Source organism: Temnothorax nylanderi, unplaced genomic scaffold (genome assembly GCF_030848795.1).
Source record: "Temnothorax nylanderi isolate EJ_2023f unplaced genomic scaffold, tnyl_v1.0 TNYL_tig0311_pilon, whole genome shotgun sequence".
In the NCBI taxonomy this organism is placed as follows: Eukaryota; Metazoa; Arthropoda; class Insecta; order Hymenoptera; family Formicidae; genus Temnothorax; species Temnothorax nylanderi.
In genome coordinates, this window is record NW_027249373.1 from 132,539 (window position 1) to 159,970 (window position 27,432).

The following is a 27,432-nucleotide window of genomic DNA, read 5'->3' on the forward strand; positions in this document are numbered from 1 at the left end:
GTTATACTTGCAAAAATTGTTATTAGTTTTCTATTTTAGTGACAGCTTCTCTAATTGAAGTTGATTTGTTTTCATTTAAAATAACAAGACATTGATTATTTTCGAGTCATGAATGACTAGAAAAGAAGAAATTCTTGCGAACTAAGAGGAGCATTAAACGAACCAATGATAAACAATAAAATTATACTGTTTATCTGCTTTCAAGTAGACATCAAGTAGTATTTTACTTTAACATAATTTTAATTCGAAAATAAGGATACATGAAAAAATTGGAAAATTGCAAAAAGATGAAGATTTTCGGACATTCTCGCCAAGGAAAAATCGACTTCAAAAAGATATTCTGATATTCCGTCTGAGATTAAAATCGCGAGTGCATTGTAAAAACTAATATTGTACTTTAACGTTGCATTCGCGCTTTTTTGTCCAAACATAGCAAGTTTGTGCGAGAACGCCGAAGTTGTATGACGTCGATTTAACGCACACGTGCGAAAACGAACGACGCGTGTACCACGGCGCGACTGCCCACGATGGTACGCGTTCGCGACGCCCACACCGGGTGAAAGATCCGTCGAGAATCACCGGGAACCGCTCGTATACGCGGAGGTCAAAGACTCCCCCTCACCTTATCCGACCTCGTCTTATGAGCGAGCGGCCGCGTCGTACCGGCCGCGAATTATTGTTCCCTTCGGCGTGCCAGCCCTTAAATTATGCAGCCTCTCGGTGTCGGCGGTAGGTGTTGCTGCCATTAGACGCCGGGGAGAGGGAAACCAGTATCCTCCCCCCGTCGGGAATCCGTCGTCATCGTCGTCGTCGCACCTTCGCCCTTCCGAGGTGACTGCGGGTGACGCGGGACGTATTGTATGTTGGTAAAATAAAATTGTCGAATGCACGCTCAGGTGCGCTTGCACCAAAGCTAATTCTCGACGCCGCGCATCGCGCGATTCACGTTCGGGTACGAATGCAACGACAAATGCGAGTCCGGTGAATTCAATTCGTTAAAGTAATGAATAATGCAATCTGCCGCTAATACAGACGGCCCGCGCCAATCCGTCGTAACAAATAATTCGTTGAGATACAGAGACCCGCAAGAATGCTGTTTCAATCGCAGTGTACTTTAGTTATTAGTTTAGCGAGGAGTACAGACGATTAAATATACATATTTCTCGATTACGATTTATGTAAGATCATTATTGTCTGCAATTTTTCGTATATCTTCGTAATTAGGCTCTTTAGGTGAATAATAGTGTTGTTCAACATAATTTCATAATTTTATAAATGTTAAAAATGTTTTTCAAAGAAAAGTGTTAAAATCAGAAAATTGTGCCAAAATTGACCTGTTAATGTAACATGACACACACGCGTATCGTATATGCTTATCGTATTTATTTATTCATTCCGGCCGTACTTGGTTCAGCAACGCTATAATAAACGTTAAAAATATCATTATTCTATTCTACTATTTCTAAGTTCCAGCATCCTTGATTGAGTTCACGGCATGAAAAGCACGTTATCGTCACCATGATTATCGCGGCCGCTGATCGTTTCTAATTATCGATACGCCAAAGAGGATACCGAGGCGGTTCCGCATCGCCTCGGGATCGGCTCGGCGTCATTATCGGCCCGATCGAAGGAGAGCGAGAGCGATTCGTTAAGAAGTCAGCGACTCCGGCGTGCCTCGCATCTGCGTTGCAGAAAAGGAGTAAGGGACGACAGCTGCGAGTCGTCTCTCGTTTCTTCTCTGCCGAAGATATCGCGTTAGTCGCGTCAGACGCCGAATGTGATTCACAGCCGCGCATTTTACATACACACCCGGCGATTACAGCTGTCCTTGCACAAGAAGTCCGCGAAACGTTCGACACATACTGTTTGTGTGTATTTATGCGAGGGCTCGCGGGGAAGCCGACGATTAAAAATCCAGCACATGTCTCTGCGTCACGCGAGATGTTTGCTGCTCCATTATATCAACCCGGAGGGCGTAGACAATTATTCTAAACTAACGAAGTCACACCGCGATGCCTAAGCCAGTGCAATCGTTCACGTCTCGCGGGAATACATTTATGAGAGGTATAAATTAGGAGATAAATTTTGAGACTACACTTTAATTACTTGTCCCCGAGATATTATTAGGATGCAGTTTCTAATCTTGATCCGGGAGAATGAATAAGAAATGGACGTGAATTTATTTACGCAGTAATATCGTAATCATCTCGGCGTTGGACTTACAAGCCGCGATGATTAGATTGTAAAGTCAAGCCGCGTATTTTTAAATGTTTATTATAGGTAAAGGAAATAAAGAATCGAGCACCGGCCCGTTACAGACACAAACGATTTTGCATGCGCGCTGACATAAGGCATAACATAGAACTCAATCGCGCATATTGCGCGTATAGGGTATGTTAAAATCAGTGAACATCGATTTAATCTTGTCTAATTTGGAAATAATTTTTCCTCAACAAAAACCTTTAATGCATTTGCTTCTGGCAAATGAAGTTTAAGAAGAGAGAAAAAAACAAATTATAGAAAATATTTCGGATAATTTCAAATGTGTTTTAAGCCAGAATCATCATTTAGAGCCTAATTACAAAGATATACGAAACATTGCAGATAATATAATGATCTTACATAAATATCTTGTGGTGCAAATAATCGAAAATACATGATGGCGTTTCCTGACGCTCGCCGTCAAGCAAAACAGCCGCCTAATTAGCTGGAGTTGCGATTGAAAGCACCCGTTCTGATTCCGGTACACCCTGTATATCTCTCGTAACGCTCCCAAGAAGAAGGCCGTAAGTCCGGTCACATAACGGTCCAGTTATGGTATGGCGAGGAAACGATCTCTCGCCTCGACACACGATTCCCTCGTTACACGAACGTGTCCTCTACTCCACCAACACCACCACCACCACCACCACCATCATCATCACACCATCGCCACCGTATTTCCGTCCACCACTTTGCTTATCCCCCCGGCCAATACTGATGCGCCTCGTTTCTTCGAGCGTGTACTCGCGCGTGTATTCACGTCTCAATATTTCCTTTCTTCTTTTTTTCTCATCGCCGACGAACGCGTACGGACGATCGCGATCGTTGCAGCGACCGCGATATACGTGTCGAGATATTCGATCGCAAATAACCATGTTTCTTCCCTTCTCGGAGTATACATTGTAGCTGTGATAATAATAATAATGACATAATGACGTAATAACAATAGTTGCGATAACATTAGGCATGTTAATAGCGCTTATTCGCGTGACTGTTGCGATAATATCGCGCTTGTTACACGGGACCGTCTATCTACGTACAGGATTTCCTTCCTCGAGATATTCGTCAACATCTTTATAACGAATGTTTTTATTTATCTACTTAATTTTTATCACGCAATATTAGCAGCAACAATTGTATTAGCTAATTCGAATAGTCATCCATAGCTAATTCATCGTTAATTTTTATATATAAATTTTTATTTTCTTGTATATACGACTTTCAACCCTTTTCTCTTTACAATTATACTTCGACAAATAACAATGTTTAATTCTAAGGTCTTTTAAATTGCTGATCCATCGTGATGTTATGAGTCATCGTCTACAATTTACTGAAAGTCACGAATCTATTGCTTATATACATACATATTTATACATCTTTTAATGTAAGAAATGTCGTTGAATTTCTAACAAACAGATTTTAAAGTGAATCTTTTATTATATTCTAATTTTCCTTCATCAAGAGATTAAAGATTACGAGATTTCATCACACGATACATTATAAAAATAGTGTATAAAATGTAATTTTAAACTTATGCAATTTTCTATAGTTTACTTTCAGTGTACGTAACAAGTGCGATTTTAATCCCGATCCGAAATATCGTGATGCCGCGTCACAATGGGCGCGATAAGTCTAGTTCCTAGTTAGGAGTGTCGGAATGAGTGGGGAAACAGAACGAATGAGGCTTGCGTCACAAGTCGAAGATTACGGATATCGCCTCCACTTCCACCTCTAATCAAACCCTCTAATCATGCCTTTCGGATAATTTCGATCCGTGTCTGTCATAAAGCAGGAATCTTAGGGTAATTACCGCTACCGATACCGGGAAATTGCTGCGAGGCACTTAAACGGGTGGAGAAGGCGATAAACCGAATTAAAACGATCGGTCGAAGGTGCGGACGGGTGATGCAACGTTATAATGGTTGCCTCTCCTCCTGCGCGATAATTCCATGGCGCTTGTTAAGATAATGGGTAATAATCTAATTGGCTCGCACACGATAATTTACGCCGCAGTCGATCGGCACGTATATACCATAAACGGGAGGATATCAGTAATTAGAAAAGCTAAAAGGTAACTTAAAGGCTAACTTAAGGATAAATCTGAAGAAATTGGAATGCGTTGAAGAAATATACGCGCACATGCACCACACGCATACAGACACGGAGTATCTCTGACGATGTAGAGGCAAATATAGATTCGATTATAGGGAAAAAAAACTCACCAGTTCGGTGGGCATGGTGTTGCAGGACCTGAGCGGCAGATTGTAGGTGATCGGAGCGGGCTGACTTCTGTACTCCTGCAGACAGGAACTGTTTTTCGACAAGCCGCGCGGATAGACCAGACCGTGGAAGTCCGTGTTGCCCTCCGTCGAGATGTGAACGATTATCGACTCGCTCGCGCACTCGATCTGCACGGTGCTCGCTATCGCCGCGGTCGCTGAAAAATTAAGATCGACAAATATTTTAGATATTAATATAATTAATATATAGATGCATATATGAATATGTATGCATTAGATATGCACATTACGTTAGCGAATTATGAATTCGAACCGTAAAATCCTAGTAAATTAAACTAATAAATCTAAATTACAAGTCTGAACTATATAGTGATGGATCTTATCATCGCATTTAATATCTAAAATCGAATTTAGACTGTAAATGTTAAATTAACATCGGCGTCTTCGAACATCGTGTCGATTTCCCAGGCGTCAATAGCGTAACGGTGATTACCTCACGTGATTAATTAATTCGATATCCGTGTGCCATATTCGTACGCGCCAGATATACTTGAATGAGCAACGACGCGCGGCGATACGAATCGAATACACCCATCGAACGATCCCCCGTATATCCGTATCGCCCGGGCATTGTACTCGGCGTACGGTAATTTATCGTTATTTACGCCTGACACGTCGGACGAATCTCAGTTAATAGCTCGGGGTTTAATAACCCCAGTTCACCTGTTACGAATCGCTCTCGATTTCAAGATAACTCGCGAATCGAACAACGCCAGATGCTCTGTTGCGCGAAGCGGGTCCAATTACGTGGAGTCCGACGAGCTTTTTTACGATTTTTACTAAAATTTCCGCCACGAGATTGCTTCCCGGTTTAACGGCACAAATAGGCCCGCCGTAGCCGTCAAGAGTGCCTCTCGAGGCGTATATACGCGGTCCGCAAAGGAAAACGAAATCGGAAGATGAGAAGATTCTTTGATCGGTGCAGCGGGCAACGATTATTATTCGAGACGAAAGCGAGCGCGCCGCGCAATTTCGCACTTTATGGGAATCATAAAACGCGAAAAAGAGCAAAACTTCTGCCGATCGCGCGATCTTTACAGTCGGACGGATGGACGGACGGACGGACGGCAGCAACGCGTATGTACGAGAGCTATCGCTTTCCGTTTAATCGTTTTTCGCGAGGAACAAGCCGGACCTCGTCGACCTTACGCGAACTGTCGATTATCCTCGCAGATCTCTTCCCCTGGATATCGCGAATCATCGATCTCGGTAACAATTGCGAAAACTTACATTACGCGAAACGTCTTGTATATTTTGGAAAATTATAATTTAATTGTGATTTAATGCACGCATTCACGTGAAAATTTCTGATTATTTAGTTCTATTATAGCAATATTCTTGAAATACTTTTTCAAACATAAATGCAGAACCGCAAATGCAGCTTTCACGATATTTTCGACAGTTTACATAATTCGAATCGAAAGTGCCTGAAAAGCGAATCGTTCTCTTCGGTCAATCGATTTTCCGTGGCGAAATTCCACGATATCGATGGAAACTTGTTTGTGGCCGTTGGCTTGCGACTAATTAAGCAATAAAAATGCGATTCACGCACCGAAACGCGTAAGGATTGCTTCTGTAGCGTGAAATCATGCGGCGGCCGCTTGGCGTTGCAATTCCGTATTCATCAACTTCGCGCGATCGCATTACGATCAACGACGAGAACTTCAATTAAATGTATTACCGCGGCAATGCAGAGCGAGATTGTAGAGTCAGACACGCGTGGTATTTTTGATGAGCGATGAAAATTAAACACGTAGCGAAATGTATGATTATAATTAACAACAACTCGACGGCTCGTACATCGTTACTACATTGTGGCGTAACGAAACACACGTCTGATTTATTTCGCGTATTACATTTCATTTACGCGCGGAAAAATCGTCCTCTCGTTAGTGCGACGGGGGAACATAATCGACCAAATCTGCCCATTACCAGCGGGCGATTAAAACGGCGCTCGTGCACATTCATCGCGTCTAATGAGGCCGCGGATTATCGCTCCAGAAAATTCATTAGAGCCACCTCGAGGCGACGAGGCGGGAAGCGCGGCGCGGCCTGGGCACCCGCGTGAGTAAATTGGGATGCTCGCATGCCTCATATGCCTCATCCCGAGCGCGAGTCGTAATGACAATAATCATCGGCGGATTATCATTATCAGCCCGCGGGGAGACAATGATGAGAGAGTTGTGAACTTGACTCGCTGACTTTGTAGGCAGTCACGTCGGGTATACCCGGCGCTCTCTTCCTGCTCTTGTCGCAAAATGTCTTATCCAGCCATTATCCGTGATGGAAGTATCGCGACGAAGTTACCAATGATTGCTTCCGCGAAAGAAGATACTTTCCGCTAGAGTAATCCGAAATGTCCCTCTGTCATCTGTACCGTACGCGAGTGCGGTTCTTTATATTTGAACTTTAAACGCATTATATTCCATAAGTTATGTTCTACCATGTTTTTTTTCAAGTTACTACTAATTTCAAAGTAAATTTTTCTCAACAATTACGAAGAAGCATAATAAGAGGTGTTTAAATATAAATATCAAACGCAACGATATGAAAGCTGTTATATTGAGAAAGTACGTTATTTATATTCACTTTTTACTTTCTCTCATCTGTCCCTCTCTCGCGTCCACGTCTTGGGCAAGGAGGATAATTACGGAAGTCCCAATTCTTAAAAGTCACATTTGACGAACGTTTCCCTGACGCTATTGAGGTGTCCTCCCTCGTCACTGAATTGAGGAACGACGCCCGATCGCAATGGGAAGCAATTAACGGCACGCGAAAAGCTAAATGCCGCCGCTCGCCGCTCCTCGCAAACGTTGGGCCCCGATCACCGTTGAAAATATCGAGGTGGGACCCGTCGAGAGAGAATCCCGGAATCCGCGAGGTCGACGACCGGCCACGTTCACGCTTCCACGCGATTTATTTTGGCTTTTCGACGTATAACGGGTTCGACGAAGAAGGGAAGAAAGAAACCCGAGCTTCTTCACATTTCACCGCACAATTGCAGAGAATTCGCAATTTTTTGGGAATAAAAGCCATTGTCGCAACTCGAATTTCATGAGATTAAACGATATTGGCAAATAATGCTTATCTCTTAGTTAAATGGTTAAATAGTTTCATCTTCCTACTTCAATTAAATGCATAAATGACATGTTCGTTAATATTATTCTTGTTGGATGTTACGAATGCGCGAGATATTCTCGCAAAAAGATGCGTTAGCTTTAAGCTAAGGATAATCGTATATGACCGCAAAAATATCTCTCGCAAATCTATCATTATATCATTAAGGCTGCGATTATCCGGTATCATCATCTAGAATCAATTTCACAATAGATACCTAAGAATACCACCTAATGACGCGGTTCCGTCACGACATCTCGCGCGCTGCCATTACTCTCGAGCGGAATGACGCGCCGTCGCGCCGCGTGGTCCAAGCCGGGCCGGAAGTCGAAGGTACTTGACCTTTAAGACGTCTCTTCTCGTGCCGGACGACTTGAAAACGCGATTCGCTCGGAAAACGTACGCCGAATTTCGTCGACGCGAGATAAAGTAAAAATGCTTAACGAGTCCTTCCCGCTCGCGTCGCCTTTATTCGGTTTTCCTTTCTCTCGCGACGGCCGTGTGACGTGTGTGCCTCTCCTCCCCGCCGCGCGCGCGCGCGCACATCACGTGTATAACACGTCACTCGGGCTTTCACACACGGGCGCGGTATTCTTTTCTTCTCTCGCCTCTGACTCACAATCAGCCGGGTTCCCGAAGGGCGTAACAAAGCCGCGCTGAAGAAGACGTTCCCCCCGCAATTTGCAAACGACACGCGAGCCTCGCTCGCTACGCGACTTCCGGCGTTGGAACGCGCCTTCGCGCGTTTCCCGCTGCGTTCTTTTTTTCCATCCTGTTGAAATTCTTCATCTTACGCGCTTCTGAGCGAGAATTGCCTGCCGCGAGATCGCCCTGATTGCGGAGACGCAATGAGAGAGCGGCGCCGCAGTGTCAGTTCCAGCGACGAGAACTATATTACCGGATAGTATCGAGTCGAGGATAGAGACTGCACGCGCAACGTGTTATCGTTACGAAATGACTGCCACGTGACGTTTGCACGTTCCCTTCTACATTTCGTCCATACGGAGTAATAGCCCTCCAAGTAATAGCCTAACAAAGCGACGATGATGTAAATTGAAAGTCGCCTCGATTACCCACGATTACGTCTGCACAGAAAGAAAAGAAGCGTCAAATCAACACTTATACTCGTATGTACGCAACAATCTATAAATCTTCTTACAAGAATTTCAACTTTTTATTCAAACTTTTTTTTCTTGGTTGAACTATATATAAATGACTTTTATTCAAGCAAGTTTTCTTTACGCAATATAATCTCGTTTTCTTTTAACGCCATATAGTCTCATTTCAAGATTACAGATTGTTGCGTATATATACGAGCACATAAGTCTTGATTTAACACTTCTTTTCTTTTCTGTGTGGTCGCGATTTTTCTTTCGAGCACCAAGTGCACGAATAAAACTGCAGAACTGCAAATGCAATTATAATAAATTCTGCGGTCCTGCGGATGCAGTTTTTTTTTTAATAGACGAATTAACGGACGTAATAGCGTCTGTATTTCGTAATCACATTCGCGCGGAACGAGTCGTATATCCTAACTGGATCTCGCTTAGATCCTTCAAGATAAAGAATGAAGACAAAGCGTGCGTTGTACATACGTATGAGTTACACAACAATGTAACCGCCTCTTTATATACGTTGGTGTCACGGATTCGCGCGTGAAAAATCCGCTTCGGCTGACCGTGCCTTTGGCAAAGCGCGATACTTTTCTAAATTCTTTCGCGGTTCAGCGACCTCCGCGGTTACGGTATAATTAATCTGAATCGCGCTGCGCGAACACGCCGCATAATTCACGATGCTTAAATGTATAAGAGAAAATTAACAGCAATCTTCCGTAAATGCCGTTGCGAATTACATTGTGTTCCACCGGCTGCAATCTACACCAATTAAATCTCCTCAGACGATTCGAAAAACAAAAAAATTAATTACGGATAACAATTAGTGATGTAAATACGAAGCGAAATGCATAATGAAAGTACCTTTAATAAGATATTACGCACAATAGGTACGTGTAAGATTCAACACGGATGGGGCTTCTTAACGGAACCGAGAATTACAGAGCTTATTCACGTCGTAAAGAACGGGTAATATATGTACGCTGATATATTGAGGAATTAGCGAAACCGATCGTAAGAACGGTGAAACGCCGAGTAAACCGCGAGAGCCGCAGTACAGACACGCACAGTTATGCAAGAACCCCGGTGTGCCTTTCGTGCGTGAGATTTTAATGCGCCGTGTGATGGACACGAGTGGCATAAGATATCGGGAACACAACCCGAACGCCAGGGCGACGTCGTGCTTCCTGTCGTCGAACTCGCTTCGCCGACTACGCGCGGGGGAATGCCACGCGGCAAATCGCGCACGCGATTCTTCGGAAAACGCGCGAGAAAATTGCGCGAATAATAGACCATTCGGATTTTATTACAGCGTGCACACATGCGCGAGACGGGAAGATTATGGAATTTTTCTCTTCCTCAATTAAGAATAACATAGTAGAAACTGCAGCATTACGTTTTCGTCGAAATCGGTAATTACCCGCGTCGTAAACTCGGCAGGATCTTTCGCGGATAATCGATCCAATCCTATAGAGACAAGACGATTCGCGATGCAAACTTTCGGACGGACGATTAGCGACGCGATTGCGAGAGACCGTCCAGCGAAACGGGGTTAACGATCCAAAAAATCAACGGCGATTAATTTGCATAATTGTCGAGTCATCTCGCTCGCGAGGAACTCTCGTGGCGAAATCGAAGGAAGGTTTCGGCCGGCGCGGCGGCTCCGGAGAGCATCCGGAGAGGAAGCACCCCGGTGAGCGAGCATCCACGTAAAACACCTAGGTCGTAACGCTCGTTAAGATTTTCGGCGGAGATCGCCGGATGTATCTTTACGAAATTCCGCTGAAATCCTCCGGCTCGCCTCAGATCGCGAAGATATTAGCATTAGCGTCAAGTTTCATAACGTATTCATCCGATGATCAGTCCGACTTTCTAATTCGCCGCTGCGTTACGGGAGAATTGCATCTTTCGTCCGACTGTCAAATATATAAAACCGACTTCATCATCTAGCTTCAGTTGTAATTTAATTATCGCTAATGTAGAAAGTTCAAAGGCTAATAAACAAGAGATGTTAAATCTAAAAACAAAAATAGTTTAATATCTCTTAAAAAAATAGGGAGGTTTGTTTTTTATTTAACATCTCACGATTGCTGATCGTTTATTGGCCTTTGAACTTTCTACAATTGTTTTGAAACACGAGCTCTTCTCTTGATTCTTTTTATAATTAATTAATTACTGCTGTCTCGTATTTTCCTTTTAATTAATTTAATCGTCCGTCTGTTATTTGAACTTCGTGCAAAACTCATTTGCGGGAGAAGGAAATTATATCGTTCAGTAATATCGCGAGGCAGCAGTTTCGCTCTTGAAAATCGTGAATAGCGGTAGTTTCTGATCGGCGACCGGCAATTAGACAGGACGAATTATGCAGGTGTGCACCGGCTCTAACGATCGGTCGGTGTATTCCGTTAGAATCGCGATACGCGTCTCCATCTTATAACTGTCATATTGCACGCGTTTCGCGTCCGCATCGTCCGCATCGCAGTCCCGCTAGCAACCGGAAGTGACACCGGCGTTCCTGCGGAGCCTCTCCTACGCGGAAACACTATAACTCCTATGTTATATAACGCGTTTATTATATCATCGTTTATCGCCGTGGACGTAATAAAGAGATACTTCTTTTGCGAAAAAGCGATTTCTTTTACCGCACCACCGTTTGCATTGCGTGCGTTTTATAGGTACGTGTGCTTAAGGCGCGTCTGCACTTCCGTTTGATGATCTCTTCCGAGTAACGTTCGAAGAAGAGATGCACGCGTCGCGCACGTTAGTGTACGCATAAGTATAGTTTCCACGAAGGATGCACCGGGCGAACCGAGCGTAAACATGTACGTAAGTGCACCCTTCCGGTGCCAAGAACCGTCGTTTTCCGTTAAGCCGGAGGTTACAGGCGCGACGTTCGGTCTTTCTCCCGGCGGGATAATCGCGGCAATTATTCGTCACACCGTCGCGTAATATAATTCAAGATAATGGTCGCGACCACGGCGCGTTTGCCAGGTGTAATTAGAAAGATTTTAATAAAACGTGTCCGTTACTTTCCACGCAATTAATCATTTAATGCCGCAATTCGTAATCAATCATGAGCTGATACATAACGGGCTTTAATTCCAACAAGACGTAGATTGTGAATTATATTTGTACTCTGTCCGTTATCTGAATATAATTAAGAAGACAAAGGGTTAAAAGATGAAGAAAAACGTGTCTATGATGGAGAGCAAAATAGAAACTTGGTAATTAATCTCAGGATCATACGCAAACTATACACTGAGTTTCTCAGACCCAGTCAAATGTTTTTATAAATAAAAATGCATACTTTTTAATTTTTATTCCAGCAGAATGCCAAACACTCATTTAACTGAATTCTAGAATATCGAAAAGATCTAAAGAAATCTTTGACTGTAATTGTGAGTATTACTTTCCAAACTTATTGTAACTTGTTTTTACAACTTGTGACTTGTTTTAGTATTGTCAATTTGGAAACTGTAAGTTCCTAAGAAAAATATTAAACTTGAAATTTTCACTGACTGTCATAAATTCATATGTGCAGTTCTAGGATTAAGCTTATAATTATACTCATGTCAATTAAAATATAACATTCTTATTGTGATAAGGATGTTAAAAATTCATATCATGCGAAATCGGAAATTCAAATGAACAAAATAATACAGTTACGCGACTGTGCGAACCCGGCGAGACTAATGTAAGTGTCTGAACTGTTATCGAGATTACGGCCCTAGATGCATAAACAGAACGTGTCTAGCGTACCGAGCAGGAGATCCTGTCCTTAACGCGAGATCCAGGACCACTACGGACGCTTTGTAGATGCCGGATAATCGCGGGAGTTCAACACGATCTATAGAAGGCCCCCGCCATGTTATCTCGTCTCGCGTGTTTCAATTATCACACACAGTGATTTTAAAAGGAAAACAATTAATTTTAATGGGATAACCGCGAGAGGAAAAGTCCGCGAGTAAAATGATAGGCGATTCGCGCGACGAATTGCGTTACGTAAGGAAGTTACGTATGCGGTACGTGAAGACGCGCAAGGTTACATCTGACAAGGTTGTAACCGGTATACATCACGTAATTTATGACCCACAATCCGTTATGCGGACTACCTCCGAATATCTTGTTACGTGTGACCGGCGAAAGATTGCCTTTTTTTCGCTATCGCGCTCACTGTACTCGCTGTGCTCACTTATGTAAGATTGGAAGATTCTCTGTGGTAAATCGATAATTTGCCACTCGCTGTGCCAAAAGCATGAATTCACGAAACAGTGATATAACGCGAGAATCGGTAGAAAACGGTTGGAGATTCCGACGAAATTGGATTAGGAAACGAAATCGTCGGCAGTTTCTCACACGCAAAGGTTTGAGAGGTATCGGGGCAATCACGATCTCGATGATCCCTACCCCGTTGGGAATACGAGAAACGGTATAAGAGCAATCCGGCAGACGAACAACGCTCTGAAGAAATTGTTCGTGCCGGGATACCTGAGTAATTGCCGCGACCTTGGAAAAACGTGCGAATTGTGTGAGCCGACGTTATCCAAAAAGTATTCGATCAATACCTACTGTCCGCGGGAAGATAGTATCCCCGGAAGATATTTATCGGGCTCGATGATACTACGCGAAACTTTTTATAAGTAAATAACGTTGCGAACGGGATCGATATTGAATAGAAGAAGATTGCTCGGTGAAAACGTAACTTCAAATCTGATCCCGTAAACGTGATTGCTGTTGGCTGATGGATGGATTTCAATCCAGCCTCACTCCACAAACGTTCCCTACAATCGTTTTGATTCGAGAAACGGTATATGAAACTCGGGTAACGTAGCGATTCGGTTTCCAGAAAACGGTACCGCCGCAAAGTCGTGCCTTTATCGCGCGTTCACACGGCACGTTCTGTTATATCGTTTGGTCGAAATCCGGTGTGCTGAACAGTTAAATGAATGGCCGAAAGGCAACGCAAGCCGGGGGGCCGGAAGGAAGTGGCAATTTAGTAATCCGGACTGCGAAATTAGACGGCCGAAAGTGGAGGAGGTCCGATCTACTTTCGTGCTTTCGAGACAACGCCGCGCCGGATCTATCTTTCCTCGTCGGGGGTTTGTCCTTCCCGACGCGAACAAAGGCACTGATTGCCCGCTCGGTTCTCGCGATGCTTATCCGCGAATCAACGCGTTGCATCGCATCGCATCGCGCCGCGCGGCCCTGGCCGGCTCTCTCGTTATCTCTTCGCGATTTCCTCGCTACTCGACCTCCCATCGACGACCCCATCCGCCGTTTAACTCTTCGAAAAGCACGGATATTGCGTAATTAAAAGAATTAACAGTTAACGTTGCACAGAGGCTCTTGTGAATAAAAAAAAATCTTTGTCCATATTGACTGCATGATTTCTTTCTTATGATGCAAATTAACATGCTATCGTGCAATAAAAAATTAACACGAATTAATAATGGAACATTCAATTTCATATGGCTCATTGCTGGCCATTAAAATTGCAATAATGGAAAAAACGCGTCATATTGGATCGAAACTTATAGGATGGATAGGTCATGATAAATAGACATCATATTTTAATATAAAAATGAGCTGAACATTTAAACATGTACCCCATATATCATAAATAATCTACCATATAAATATCACTTTAATATCTCGTGTCTTTCTTGGTTGCAATTTTAATGATCAGCAATATATATTATGAGTGCTTTTCATTTATGTGTCTTTTAACGACACTTGTGTCAGTTTAGATTAGTTCAATTAGAGCTATAAATAACAATAATAAAATACAATAATGGGCAAATATTTATCATACGTAAAAGTCAACGCACACAGTAAGTTCCGAATAACTTAAAAATATGTCAAACAAATTTATTTTCATGTTTATGGTAAAAATAATGTATATTTATATCTAATTAAAAACAGTTTTTAAAAACACAATTTTGTTTAAGTCTATTTTATCTTTCAACTCATTACCGAAGCAGAATTAGAGTCGGAGACTTGCGTGATAATGATATACTTATATTAAATAAAAAGCAGAAACAGTCGAAATTAATTTGTATCAAAACTCGTGTCGCGCTAAATCATTCATTATCATTTTCGGTGTGATAGCCGCGCATGATCGCACACTTGCGTAGCATCGCGAGGAATTGAAAAACGAAGACTCCTTTTTCTCCAACATCGAACGATTCCCGCAGCCTTGGCGCGATCGACTCGCTTCGGTGCATCTTCGTACTCGTCGCGGAGTCCGAAGGTACTTTTATATCCGCCTTCAACGCCGGTTCCACAGTCGCTGCACGCCCTATCATTCGTTACGCTGCCAGCCACGTCGGGTCGCTTATTTTGAATAATAGTAAATCGACGCCGGACGCCCCGCCGGACGTTTCCGTCTCTTCGCGAAGGTTCTTCGACGGTTGCGGTCTGACAACCTTGACGCCCGGGCGTCATCCTTACACCGGGAGGAGATTCCTTGCTCTGGTTGTCGTTCACAATGGCGTGCGGAAAACGACCGTTGAAGTAAAACGATAGATCGGTAATCCTTTTTCGGATGCTTAACTCTTTCACTGTCCCTTGTGAGACACTGGAGTATCATGCGTCAGGATCACTGATCCTTATATTTCATATATCTCTTTTAGAATTTACAGCATTTAGGTTTTGTACTTCAAAGCTTCTTCAAGAAATATTTCTACATTAACATTACAAAATAAATATTTCAATATAAAGTTTGATTATCACACGGGAAAAAATTAATAAAACTTTGGCTTAAAGTTTTACATTACTTTAAACAAAAGTGACTTTTTTGTTATCTTTGGAGAATGAAATTTTGTATTCACTAGTATAATAAATGTCTTCATCATAATCTTCATCATAACCAGAAATCTTCATCGCTGTGTTCTTATAATAATTTAGAATTTGAACAAGTTTCTCACCAGTATGTTTTCTTCTAGCCATTATAACAGCTCTCCTTCTTTATTAAATAGTAATTTGAAATTTTAAGATTAAAATCTTAGAACAGTAAAATAATAAGCATAGTCTAACTGGTCTATCGACTTCTGCAAGGATAACATTTTTCCTAAACATTTTTTAATTTTAGCTGAAAATATTAGGGTTTAACCTTTAACATATAATAAAAAAAACAACTGACAGGACATTGACAGGGTTAATTATTTTTGTACACAAGAAAACACGATGATTGGTGTGTACAATTACTATCTAGTTATTGTGTAATGTGTATACCCCTCGTCCTACATATTTCGCGCGATGCGTTGGTGGCGGCCTTCGTAACGACGAATACCCATTGTTCGAATTACGTTCGCTTTTTATTTTCAGAAGGCCGTCTCTCTTGAACGAGTGTGGGATATAGAAGTTTTAACACGTGATACTCAAAATACATTAAAGAAGTTATGGCTAACTAAGGACCCCTTTTCACGCATCAAAAATTTAAAAAATATTTCATCTATTTTTCGTCTATATATCTCGTTTCATCAAATTATTTCGTTTTTACACTTTGCGTGATCTGATAATTTTTCACGCACAATAATAATTATTTCTGACACACGTACATCTGATAAATTCGCCACTAAACGCGTCTAAAACCTCAATCAATAATAAATATCGCGAGGAGCATCGCGCGACGCCGATATTAATTGCACGCCGCACTCCGCGCCGGAATTATCGCCGCGCGTGTACGGCGCAATTACTTCGATTTACTATCCGAGGTCGGCGGCGGTGCGCAGCGTGGAGATTCCTGCGTGCAGTGATATTTCCGTCGACGCCATTCGTCACACGAGACCTCGCGTTCCCACTCTCGGCGCAATCGCTTGCCCAGCGTTAAACCCCTCGCTCCGGCCGATTTACCGTGTCGACGTGATGTTCATTCAATTATTAATGACCCTTGCAGTCGCGTCTGTTTCTAGTCACGGCGAAATCGCGAGGGATCATTGAGAAAGAAGCCAACGATTGATTGTCAGGATTGGTCCCAAGGTCTCTCGCATGCCTCCGCGTGATTCGTGAGAATCCATCGCTCATCTCTCGCACAAAAGAAATTTATATCGCGGATCTATTATCTTATATTTTAATCGATAGATACGTTCGCTCGCGCACGGCAATTAGGTTATACTTTACCCAGGACGCGGTAATCGATGCTTCAATGTGATCGTATCCTCAATTTATTTCAATTTAAGTTACTTGTTTTATTACTTTTTTTACCTCAGTGCGAAGAGTAAAACGGAAAAAAGTAATTGATGAATTGTTGTATATTAAAATAATAGGTAAACCTTGACTATCCTAGATCAAGATATATAACAAAGGAAATATAAATAAAGAATGAAGAGCAACATAATAAGAATGTTAATTAATAAAAATTAATATCAATACAGTATTAAATATAATAAAATAATTTTCAAAGGAAAATTTGTATTTCTATGAAGTTAGGACATCGTAGGAAACAGAGACGTCGAACAGAGTGCTGTTCGACACGATGGTTTCGCGCGATTCTATAACGGCTCCGCTCATCCAAATTGATTCTTACGCAAACGGCGTCTGGCGATGTGCCGCGGACGTGTGGCACAGATGAATTGTCGTGGATTCCACATAAGGTATACCGTTATCGGTTCGGACATTCTGAAGTAAACGGAACGGTATATCCCCCCCGGCGCGCGGTGCGGCCCCGAACGCGCGATTCTTTCGCGCGCGTTGAACTCGCACTCGTACCTTCCCATCCGCCCCTCATTGCGAATGCCGTGAATCCTTCGACAATATCCCCGCGTACCTGTTCCCTGTGATCGAAGATCCTGGTTAAATGGCGCGATAGCGTCCCTAATTCTGACGGCCGTTTGTCGACACCTCGGAGCTTCCGGGGAGAAACGCGGCGGACCGTAACGCGGATCGATGCCCGCGAATCTCCCCCTCGATCAAGGCACACAATCGCTCGGACGATCGCTTCACAACCGATTCATTGGCCTCCACCACCCGGATTACCCGTGACTTACATCGCGGACCGAACGATGATACCGTGACGAAAAAAACAAAGCGGCGTCTAAGCTGTGGGAACGCAATGTTACCACTATATCGTCATCGACGAAATTAAGATCAAGGAGGTAGTCTATAATATTATTCCTATAATATGGAAAACTTTCTGAGTTTGAGAAATGCAAAAGTAAGAAAGAAATGCAAAAAATATATAAAAATCTAATAAATTTTTGCAACAATTATGAAATATTATCCTCAAAATTTAAACTGTAAGTCAAAACAAAAATAATACATTGTTATCATGTTTAAATCAAAACCGAAAAAACATATTTATCTTTATTACATTGATAAAGAGTTAAAAACTATTATTCCTAATTAATGATTTGTCTCTGATTTGAAACACTGATTTGATAAGTTTATATAAGAATGTATAATACATTTTTTCATAACTTTCAATCAAATAAACTGATATTTTTTAATAATTAGTAGTAAGTATTAAATAATGAAGTAATGTTGCGACCTGTATATGTAACTTTTATTTTTTATTTTATTAAACTAAATACTTAATATAAAAAATAGGATATTTTCATAAAAATGTGCCAATTTTATTCGTGAAAAAAAGAGACACGAATTCTTGTATTATTTCTGTTTCGATTCTAAATACCAAATTCTTAATTGGAATAAAAATATATTTCCTAATCGATATCGCAGTGCGATATATCTATTTAGATCAAATTTAGGCATTTTGATCGGAATTTATGCTATGTTGGGAAGAATTTGGGCAATTTCTATGCGAGTTTCTGTCAAATTTAAGAAAAGATATATAAAAGAATATATAAAGTAAATCTATATCTTAAAAAAAATTAAACCTTCTTTTAAAGCATTAAATCGGAGGAGAAGACTTCCTACAACTTCAATCTTCAATGAATCGAGGAAATATTTTAATTGGTCGACTAACGGGGCCGCGACCGTTAACTAACTTACGGGCTATCGTAATTGCACGTGTCAGGTGTTGATTTTCGCGAGTAAATAGATTGCGAAAACCGATCGGAATAAATTCGCGGGTAACGGGACACCGGGAGACGAAAGGGGAACTGCCGTCGCCGCCGCCGCGTCGGTTGACCGTTTAACGATTCTGCAATCGTCATTAGGCAGGATCATTTATAACCTCCTGCTCTTATCCTATTTACGGTCGTACCTACCGTAACGCTGCCCGCCGGGTCATTGGCGGTAATTGCCGATTTACAAGCGTGCGGTCGCAAGCGGGACGAGCGACGCGGCGCGCAAACACATTATACGCGTTCGGGCATATTCACCGGTCGCTATATTACGGAAAGGAACTTATCACCCAAGGTCGACGAAGTCAACGGTAACCAGTTAAGTTTATTACCACATCCGAATTAACATGAAGCTCGAGAGTGAAGAGCGTAACTGCGAGCATCGTAACACGCGTCTCTCCAATCTACGAAGCAAGAGCTCTAATCGCGACACATTAATACAGACATTTTACAACATTCTAATTTCGACGTCGTTTTATTAATTACGATAATTATTTGTACTTCGTTGACTTGATTATTGCTTGAATTGTTTGCCGAAGGTACGTTTTGAGGAGTGGAATCCGACTATCGAACGCAACATTAGCAGTGCTTCTTAATTGTCGCTTAAAAGAAGATATACAGGTCGAGAAGAAAACTGTCGCTTGAACGTAATGATCAATTTGTTATCTCGGCTAAGACACGGACAAGAAAAATAGAACGGATGGCTGTATCTCTAGAAAAAAGTCACCGAGTCATCACGTCTAATTTATCGAGGCATCGGATTGATCGCCGACCATGACATAAGTGCGCCGTAATGATAAAGTCAGATTAAAAGATAATGATGTCGAATCAACGGTAAAGCGTGAAGTACATTAGCCGCCTTGTACATCGTGTATTAATGGTACGTAAAGTTAAGCGAATAACTAATCCGACGCAACGGATCGTAAGATCGATCGACGGAGATAGGTCGTGATAAATGACGACGATATCGTACGAAGCTTCGCCTATGGCCGCGAATAATTTTCCGTAGTCCTTCTCTTCCCATAAAAAAAAATTCCGACCACGTAGACAAGACAAATTATCACGAATTGTCGCTCTGATCGTGAAAGACAAAGATTGTTTATTAGCAATCACTGTCATTCGCGCAAAAATCCTGCAAAAACAGAAAGTCGTTTCGCGCAGGCGACATATTAACCGATTCAACTGGCAGGATTTCTTAGAATTAAAATAAAATAAAAGTAATAAAACTCGCTAGTTCCACGTACAATTACGTCTTCTGAAGAAGCGTCAAAACAATATAACGCTAATCAATAGAAATATCCCTAATTAGAGATTTCTTCTTGATAATCCCCCCTTATAATTATGCCGATGCGATAACACCCGTGGCCTTTAATTATCGCGCACTAACGAGTCTGGCGACAACTTTATCCCGCATGAACATGACGGCGGTGTGAAAAATTCCTCGGGGACGTAAGAAGACGACGTATTCAAATGCGCAGAGCGCGTTAAACACGGACAATCCGATTCGCACGACCTGGATTTTTTTTCACGCCGCATCGCACAACTGCGTGTCCTCTATTATATCAATCCGACGTATTCTCATCAAAAATTAAGCGATCTGCGAGTGCTGCTTACGCGTATGTTCGTTAGAGAGATTTGTCTGCCTCTGACAAATTGGAAACTTACGCGATCGTTCGCTTTCTGCAAAATATTTTCTACTCCGTGATTTTAGAATGTTTATGAAATAGGAGAGCGCGTCCAATTAAGATCGTAATTTTTTTTCTAGCGAAAAATGATTTCTACGAGAACTCGTTTTTAATGAGCTTTTAATGTACGTTAGTCAATTGTATCAGCGGAATAATCTGCTTTTTAATGTACTAATTCTTTATGGTGTATTTATTTAATAAAATAGTAAAGTAATGAGCATTTAATGAGATGGAAGACGGAGGAATAAGGATAGAGTGCTGTGGCGATTAAATCTTTTAGCGTGGTGATCGGCACGACCAGGCTGCATATATATGGAAACGCGATTGCAGGTATTGTAATGCATGTGAGAATAATAGTTCCGTCCTCCACGAGAGCGAACGAACGTTCGCATATGCGAAGGTAGCAGCGAAAAAAAAAATGCTTTCTTCGAAGGCGCGGTTTCTCCTCGAGAGTGCAGAAACAACGGTTTGAGAGGCACTAAACAATGCTCTACTCGATCCCGACAGTGATAGCGCCTTACAATGCAATAATCGGAATGCAAATCTCTCCAGAACAACCAAAAAAGGACTGCAAGTGCAAAATACGAATTTGGAATATTATGTTGGTTCATAGATTTCTAATGTAACTTTACGAAATGAGTGATAAAAGAAATGTTGAAAGTATATGTATAGTAATAAAACTATGTAGACAAATTGGTTATAATTATACTTATATTATAATAATTCGTTTACTCATTTATTATGATGTGATTAACTTAAAGACGAAAAAAAGATATGTAAAGTAAGTGTAAGTATCGTACACGTAAAAACAGTACTAATATAAATATTTAAATGCGGAAATACTAAATAATTATAAGTAAGAAACGAAGAAATAAGCTGTCACTGAAAAGAAATTAGATTATCTACGTCACAAGAGCATGTCTACGTCTGTATAGATACTATAGATAGTTGTAAAAAAAATCGAACTATAACTTAATTTGTAACAATCCATCTCTCTCTCTCTCTCTCTCTCTCTCTCTCTCTCTCTCTCTCTCTCTCTCTCTCTCTCTCTCTCTCTCTCTCTCTCTCTCTCTCTCTCTCTCTCTCTCTCTCTCTCTCTCTCAGTGTTAAACAAATTGGTTCTAAATCGTTAAGAGCAAAAGAGTGGAGATGCCTTACGGTGGCCGCTATATGAAGCGCACATTGGAATTAATCATTTGAAGAGCGCATGAGCATCAATAAATGCAGTAATGAGCTTAAAAGAAATGAGTCTGCGAGTTTTAATAGCTTGTAATTTAAACCGATTTAATATATGTGTGTGTAGTAAGCCAATCTGCGCATACTCAAATCAATCTTATGCAAATGCAAGAATTTATGTGCAAATGCTTTGATCAAATATAACATTACTCAAAATTTAAACAAGAATTAATTACGTAGAATATTAAAGGTGCCTGTCTTTAAAATTTAAATCAAAACATTTGAATTAAATCTAAAGATCTCATCAATAATATTATTAAAATGTTATAATATTATTAAAGTGTTAAGATAATCAAGAATAACTCTCCAAAATTTAACTGAACTCTTAGTAAACAAAATTAATTGTGTGTGTGTGTGTGTGTATGTGTATCTAGAAATATACATATATATAAATAGTAAATTTAATTATAATTACGTAAGAATCTCATAACGGAGCATTTGGAAATATTCAATAAAAGCTTGTTTGCATGTCGCATCAAGAAACAAGCCTGTCTACAGGTTGGATCATGAAGCAGTTAGAAAGTAAATTAGCCTGCAGATATAACTTAAGATCATCAGCATAAAACAGCGCATAAACGCATGTTCAAGAATAGGCGCCAAATCATTTGTAAAGAGAACAAACGGAAAGTAATAATAATATGATGTGCAAGACACGTGCCTAGTTTCTTATCAGGGCAGAACGGAACAATTTCATTTTCCTCCATCTCCCCGGCGGAACAAACGACAAAAAGTAAAAGTCCGAAAGCGCCCGCGGCCGCTTCAACGGAGACTTTCGATTCATCATTGTCACGAGGAAAATAGTATGTTCGTCCCGCTCATTAATCGTCATCTCGTGAAGCATCTAGAGGTATTTGAGGGATTACGAGTTTGCAGTCTACTTGACTGGAATATTGAGCTGATTTGCGTCAAAGAGTGCAGCTTAACATGCTTATGTCAAACACTTGGCACAATATTTTACGGATATATTCTTAGCCGAGTTATACTTCAATATCTAATAAAAAATATATCTAATAATAAAAAATATTACTCTCATTTTCACGCGCAACTTTTCCTTCTTACAATTAATTCCACGCGAGCGGAATTAAGAGAATCGCGGCGATATAGCGGATTCGCGCAGGATCGAGACGAGTTTGCGAAGGCAGGTTTTGCGATTTGCGATAAGCAAGTAAAGGCGAGTCCGCATCGACGGCGCATTTCCGCCGATACGATGGGTGAAATTTGACTTGCGGTCGCTCGACCGCGTGAAGTAAAAGGCTGAAAGTGTCCGCCGCCAAGTGCACGCCGTGCACGGCGCGGCGCGGCGGGGACTTTCGATTCGCGTCGATGTGCCATGCCGCGGCGGATATCGCGATGCACGATGGTGTGCACGCTCGTCGTTCGTCCCGGTTATAATCGTCATCTCGTTTCATGCCGTTTATATCTCGTATCACTCTTTCTCCGTTCCTCCCGCGTACCGCGCGCGCGGCTCCGCTCCTTTCCACATGAGAATCTAGGTCGCACGGCTGCGTTCACCTTCCAGCAAAAGCAATGTCTTCCAAGGAAGGTCGTCGCTCGATCCCGTCTGGAAAGACTCTCTTCCGAACGACGACGCTTTTCCCTTTCGTTAAAATTATCCGCCCGTCAGCTGGATTAATTGCTCTCCCCGATCTCGCTGACGTAAGAAAAATCTGTAGCCGGTCGGAGATTCCGACGGTGAGGCGGATACAAAGATATTCCTTTCGTTCTTATTAACTATTAATATATGATCCTTGAAAAGCCTTCAAATAATTCGCCTAATATTAATTATCGTTGCGACGGTATCGTTTTTTAGTTAATTTATATAACGAACAGATTTATCTAATGGTTTTGCAGCGATTAACTTACAAGATTGCCGAAAAATTTTTAAACTTACATATTCCAAGCTTGCTTTTCGATGGAATTTCAACATTGATAAGAGATCAATATTTAAATTATGTGATTAAATGTCAAGGGCAGATAAAGTCTCGAGATAATCTTCGGGTACACGTATCCAAATGAGTGACTGATTGATTGAGGCACGGAGGTAATTAGCCCGAGTAATTAATTGAGCCTCTCTGTCGGGCGTTAAGAAAGTATATACGAGAGGTCGATTACTTTCTATAGTAATTACGTTTATTTCCGAACCGTTATACTTCGTTACCACAAGCATCCCATCTCGAATCATTGTCATCAGGCGGTATTGTGCCGTCATTAGAAAGTGCGCGTCGTGTGGAAAGCGTCCACTTTTATCTGATTATCCGGCAATTTGGCTTTACGAGGGGGAACTGCGCGCTTGCGATTTTTCCGCGGGAGAAAATTCGCGCCGCGTGACGCGTTCGAGACGACCGAGCGAGGAAGAAACAGAGCAGATGAAACAGTGAGGTGTATCGCGAATTCCTTCCGATTCCGCGTACGCGAGATCAACGGTCTAATTGATTCGCCCTAATTAGTTGTCGTCGCCGTCGGGACGGTTAGAAAGTAAGTTCTCGCAAGTTGTACTCACACGTCGGCGGCTGTTGAGGTATCTGGGCTGCGTGTGTGCTGCTACCGCTGTGCCTCGTTATTGTGATCTGAAAATAGGGGAAAGGCAATGTTTTAGATCTTCTCGCTTAATAAGATAGGATTGTTAGCGCTGACTTAGCCGCGCTATTGCCTCGTGTTAAGCCGGTCGGTGGTGAGCGTATCGCACGAAACGCAATTAGAATAGCGCAACGCACACGATATTGTAACACGAGTGTAACACGCGTGGCGCAAGTACTTAAAATACCTGACGCTTAAGTAAGAACTCATGCTTACAAGCTTCGGAAAGTTCCCTCAAGGCTGCTCCTAAGGTACGACCGGCGAGATTCGCGACATGAATATGGAATAACGTTAGTCACACAATGGATGAGACGCGGAAAGAGAATTTATTTTAAAAAACAGGAAAAGGAATCATGGAAAAAGTTACGTAAAATTCTAGATATCCAGCGTTAGACGAAACACCGGGAGAGGCGTGGAAAAAGAGAGCGGTGTCTCGCCGTCACTTTTACCAGTTAGATGGCTCGTATTTATCGGGATCAGGTTATTCCCCGGTGACAGAGCAAGTTGCCACAATTGGCGGTGTGATATCATCGGCGTTTGCGGTGAAGTCAATGATGAAATAAGCACGACTCGGGAGAAAGAAAAAAAAAGGTGCCCGATCCTCGAGAACTATGAAACGCTTTGAGACAAATATGTGCGCGGTGGTTCATTAAAGTAATACACGTAATTACAGCCGGAGCCGGTGCACCCGCGGCAACGAGCGATGATTTATCCCGATTAAGATTTAATTTGACTCCCATCCGTGAACTTTCTGAACAAATTCGCGGTGTCATTATCCATTTGCCGTAATGGATCCATTAACTGTCGCGTCGTTGTGAAAGGATGGGAGCGTTGTGTCTTTAATTGCGACGATTAGGAAAGAAATGATATTCCGCGAACCGCAAACGCGAAAATTTATCGCACCGCACCGATATTCCCCCCATTTAACGCCTCTCACGAACAAATTGATTGTGTCCTATGATTTACAGAACTGCCAATTTCAAACGCGTTTTAAACATTTTTGCAGCGCGTTATGTATGTGATATCTCACATCCAAGTATTAATTTAATCGACGTTGGAGCGATGATCGATCGCCATCCCGATTAAAAGTGCGCGATATGAAAGTCTCGCGAGAATGTCATGCCCGAGTTGATCGCCTATCGCTGGTTCTCACTTTCCGTAATGTATGAACCGTACTGTTCTTATACTTTTCACTGTCGTCATCGTTTTATAAAAATTCACGTAACAGAGGAACTGCTTTCTTAAAAGACTAAAATAATATTTTCATCGTGGAATATTAAAATTAATGATCACTCGCACGAATGTGTCGTTTATAACAGCCTGCGACATTCGCAGCAGAAAGAAAAGATCGTTCCGCGCACGCAAGGTCGCTGTCGCTTTTAATAAAATCATATATACGATGGCGTCATTTTAATGAAGAGAGAAAATGAAGTAATGAAACGATGATTGATTTCTTGCGTGAAACATGGAAGTTCCTCAGCCTTTTTCTCTTCGCAAGCTTGTAAATGAGACGAGTGCAGTCATTGTGGCGCGGAAAGACGTGTGCGAGTCTCTGGTCCGATAATGGAAAAGACGTGCAGCGCATTAACGTCATTAACGTGTATCCGCGACTAAAATCACCCGCGATTATGCCATCCGGCGAAACGCAATAACGTCGCGATAATTTATTTTTAGATTAACAGCGACGGGAGATACACGAGTACTGTAATTGCCTTCCATCAATCTGATTCGAGATCCATTCCCGCGGTGCGTGAATCGCAGGTAATTTCGCGCGATGCGTAATGCTCGGTCGTAATGTAACTTCAACGCGGAAGGCACGCGGACTCGAGGAGAGGATTTAATCGGGTAAGCGGCGCGAATCGCCGCTTACGCGCCCACAATACATTGGTTTCATCAGCGGCGCGACCGATCGGAGATCGCACGTCTTCTCGCTGATCTACCCGAGTCCGTGGAAACATCGGTAAGCGGAGCGATGGCGAACGCGAGAGTAAATAATACAAGGACAATCGCCGTCGCGTCATGTATAATTTCCCCTCGACACACTTTTATCTTTACGTCGTTTCCAATTTAGGTATCGCGGCAACGGAGCGGTGTATCGGAAAGCGATAGTTGACCTACGAGAGCGATCGCAGAATCGCAGAAGCTCTCCCGCGAAGCGCCTCTCGCCTTTCTTTTTCCCACGCGGGACGATCTCGCGCGCGCGTAACTGGGATAAAAGTTATCTCTCCTGCGTGCACAGCGGCGGTAAACAATCGCTTCGCGCGTTCGCTTTAACGCTACGGAAAGTTTCACGACAAGAGTCTCCGCGGCGAACGCTGACGTCAGTATGGCCGGCGCTTGTTCGTCCGTGCAATGAAAGTGGTCTAACGAGTCACTGGCCATTCAAGTGTATACATACTCGGAACGACATGGCCCCTGCACTTCTCTCTCTCTCTCTCCCTCTCTTGCGGATTATATTTGCGACTATATTTATACTAGAGCGCCAAAGTGAAGGCGATAGCGAGAGAACTATTGCTTTATACCGGCTGCTGGCCGTCTTTTATTGCGGAGCACTGTGTCCCATTAATTTGACGAGCGCCCGTGGCGAGGTAGATTATCGTGAGATCGATGCTGCCCGATACACGGGTACAATTGGATCGAAACGCGATGGACGTGATCCAAACGCAAAACGCGGAGTCGGAGATACCACGATAAAGCGCAGCGGTGCGCGGAGTTGGTCCGCCAGCAACAAGACCGGACCATATAAGGTTCGCGACGTTCCGCGTCCGATGGAATCCATCGAGGACTGACCTTCCTTCCGTCGCTTCGCTCTGTTCGCGAAACGCGCATCTTCACTAACATAAACCGAAAAGAAATCGCTCGTGAAATCTTCAATGTTGATAATCGGTTAATTGCCGATTTTCTTATCGTCTATGACTGATAACATTAATCGTTCAATTGTAGCAAGAATTTCCGATAATCATACGATATATTAGCACTGATTGTGAGACGTAATCCTTGGATTTAATTAAAATAAGAATTTTCGTTAATAATACGACGTATGTTGGCTAAAATTAGCTCTGATATTGCCTTCGGACGTATTCCTCGGTTATGCATATGTTAATTAGCATATGAATTT

General features: G+C 42.2%; 1 protein-coding gene across 1 annotated transcript in view; it reads right to left on the minus strand.

Annotated features, from left to right (window-relative positions):
* The window catches only part of Pio (zona pellucida domain-containing protein piopio), a 61,100-nt gene that overhangs the window by 26,175 nt on the left and 7,493 nt on the right, over window positions 1–27,432 (minus strand). The window contains exons 3-4 of the mRNA XM_071719820.1: window positions 24,238–24,304; window positions 4,485–4,699 (exon numbers count right to left, since the gene is read on the minus strand). Coding sequence (XP_071575921.1) covers window positions 4,485–4,699; window positions 24,238–24,304 — 282 coding nt within the window. The remainder of the gene's footprint in view (window positions 1–4,484; window positions 4,700–24,237; window positions 24,305–27,432) is intronic.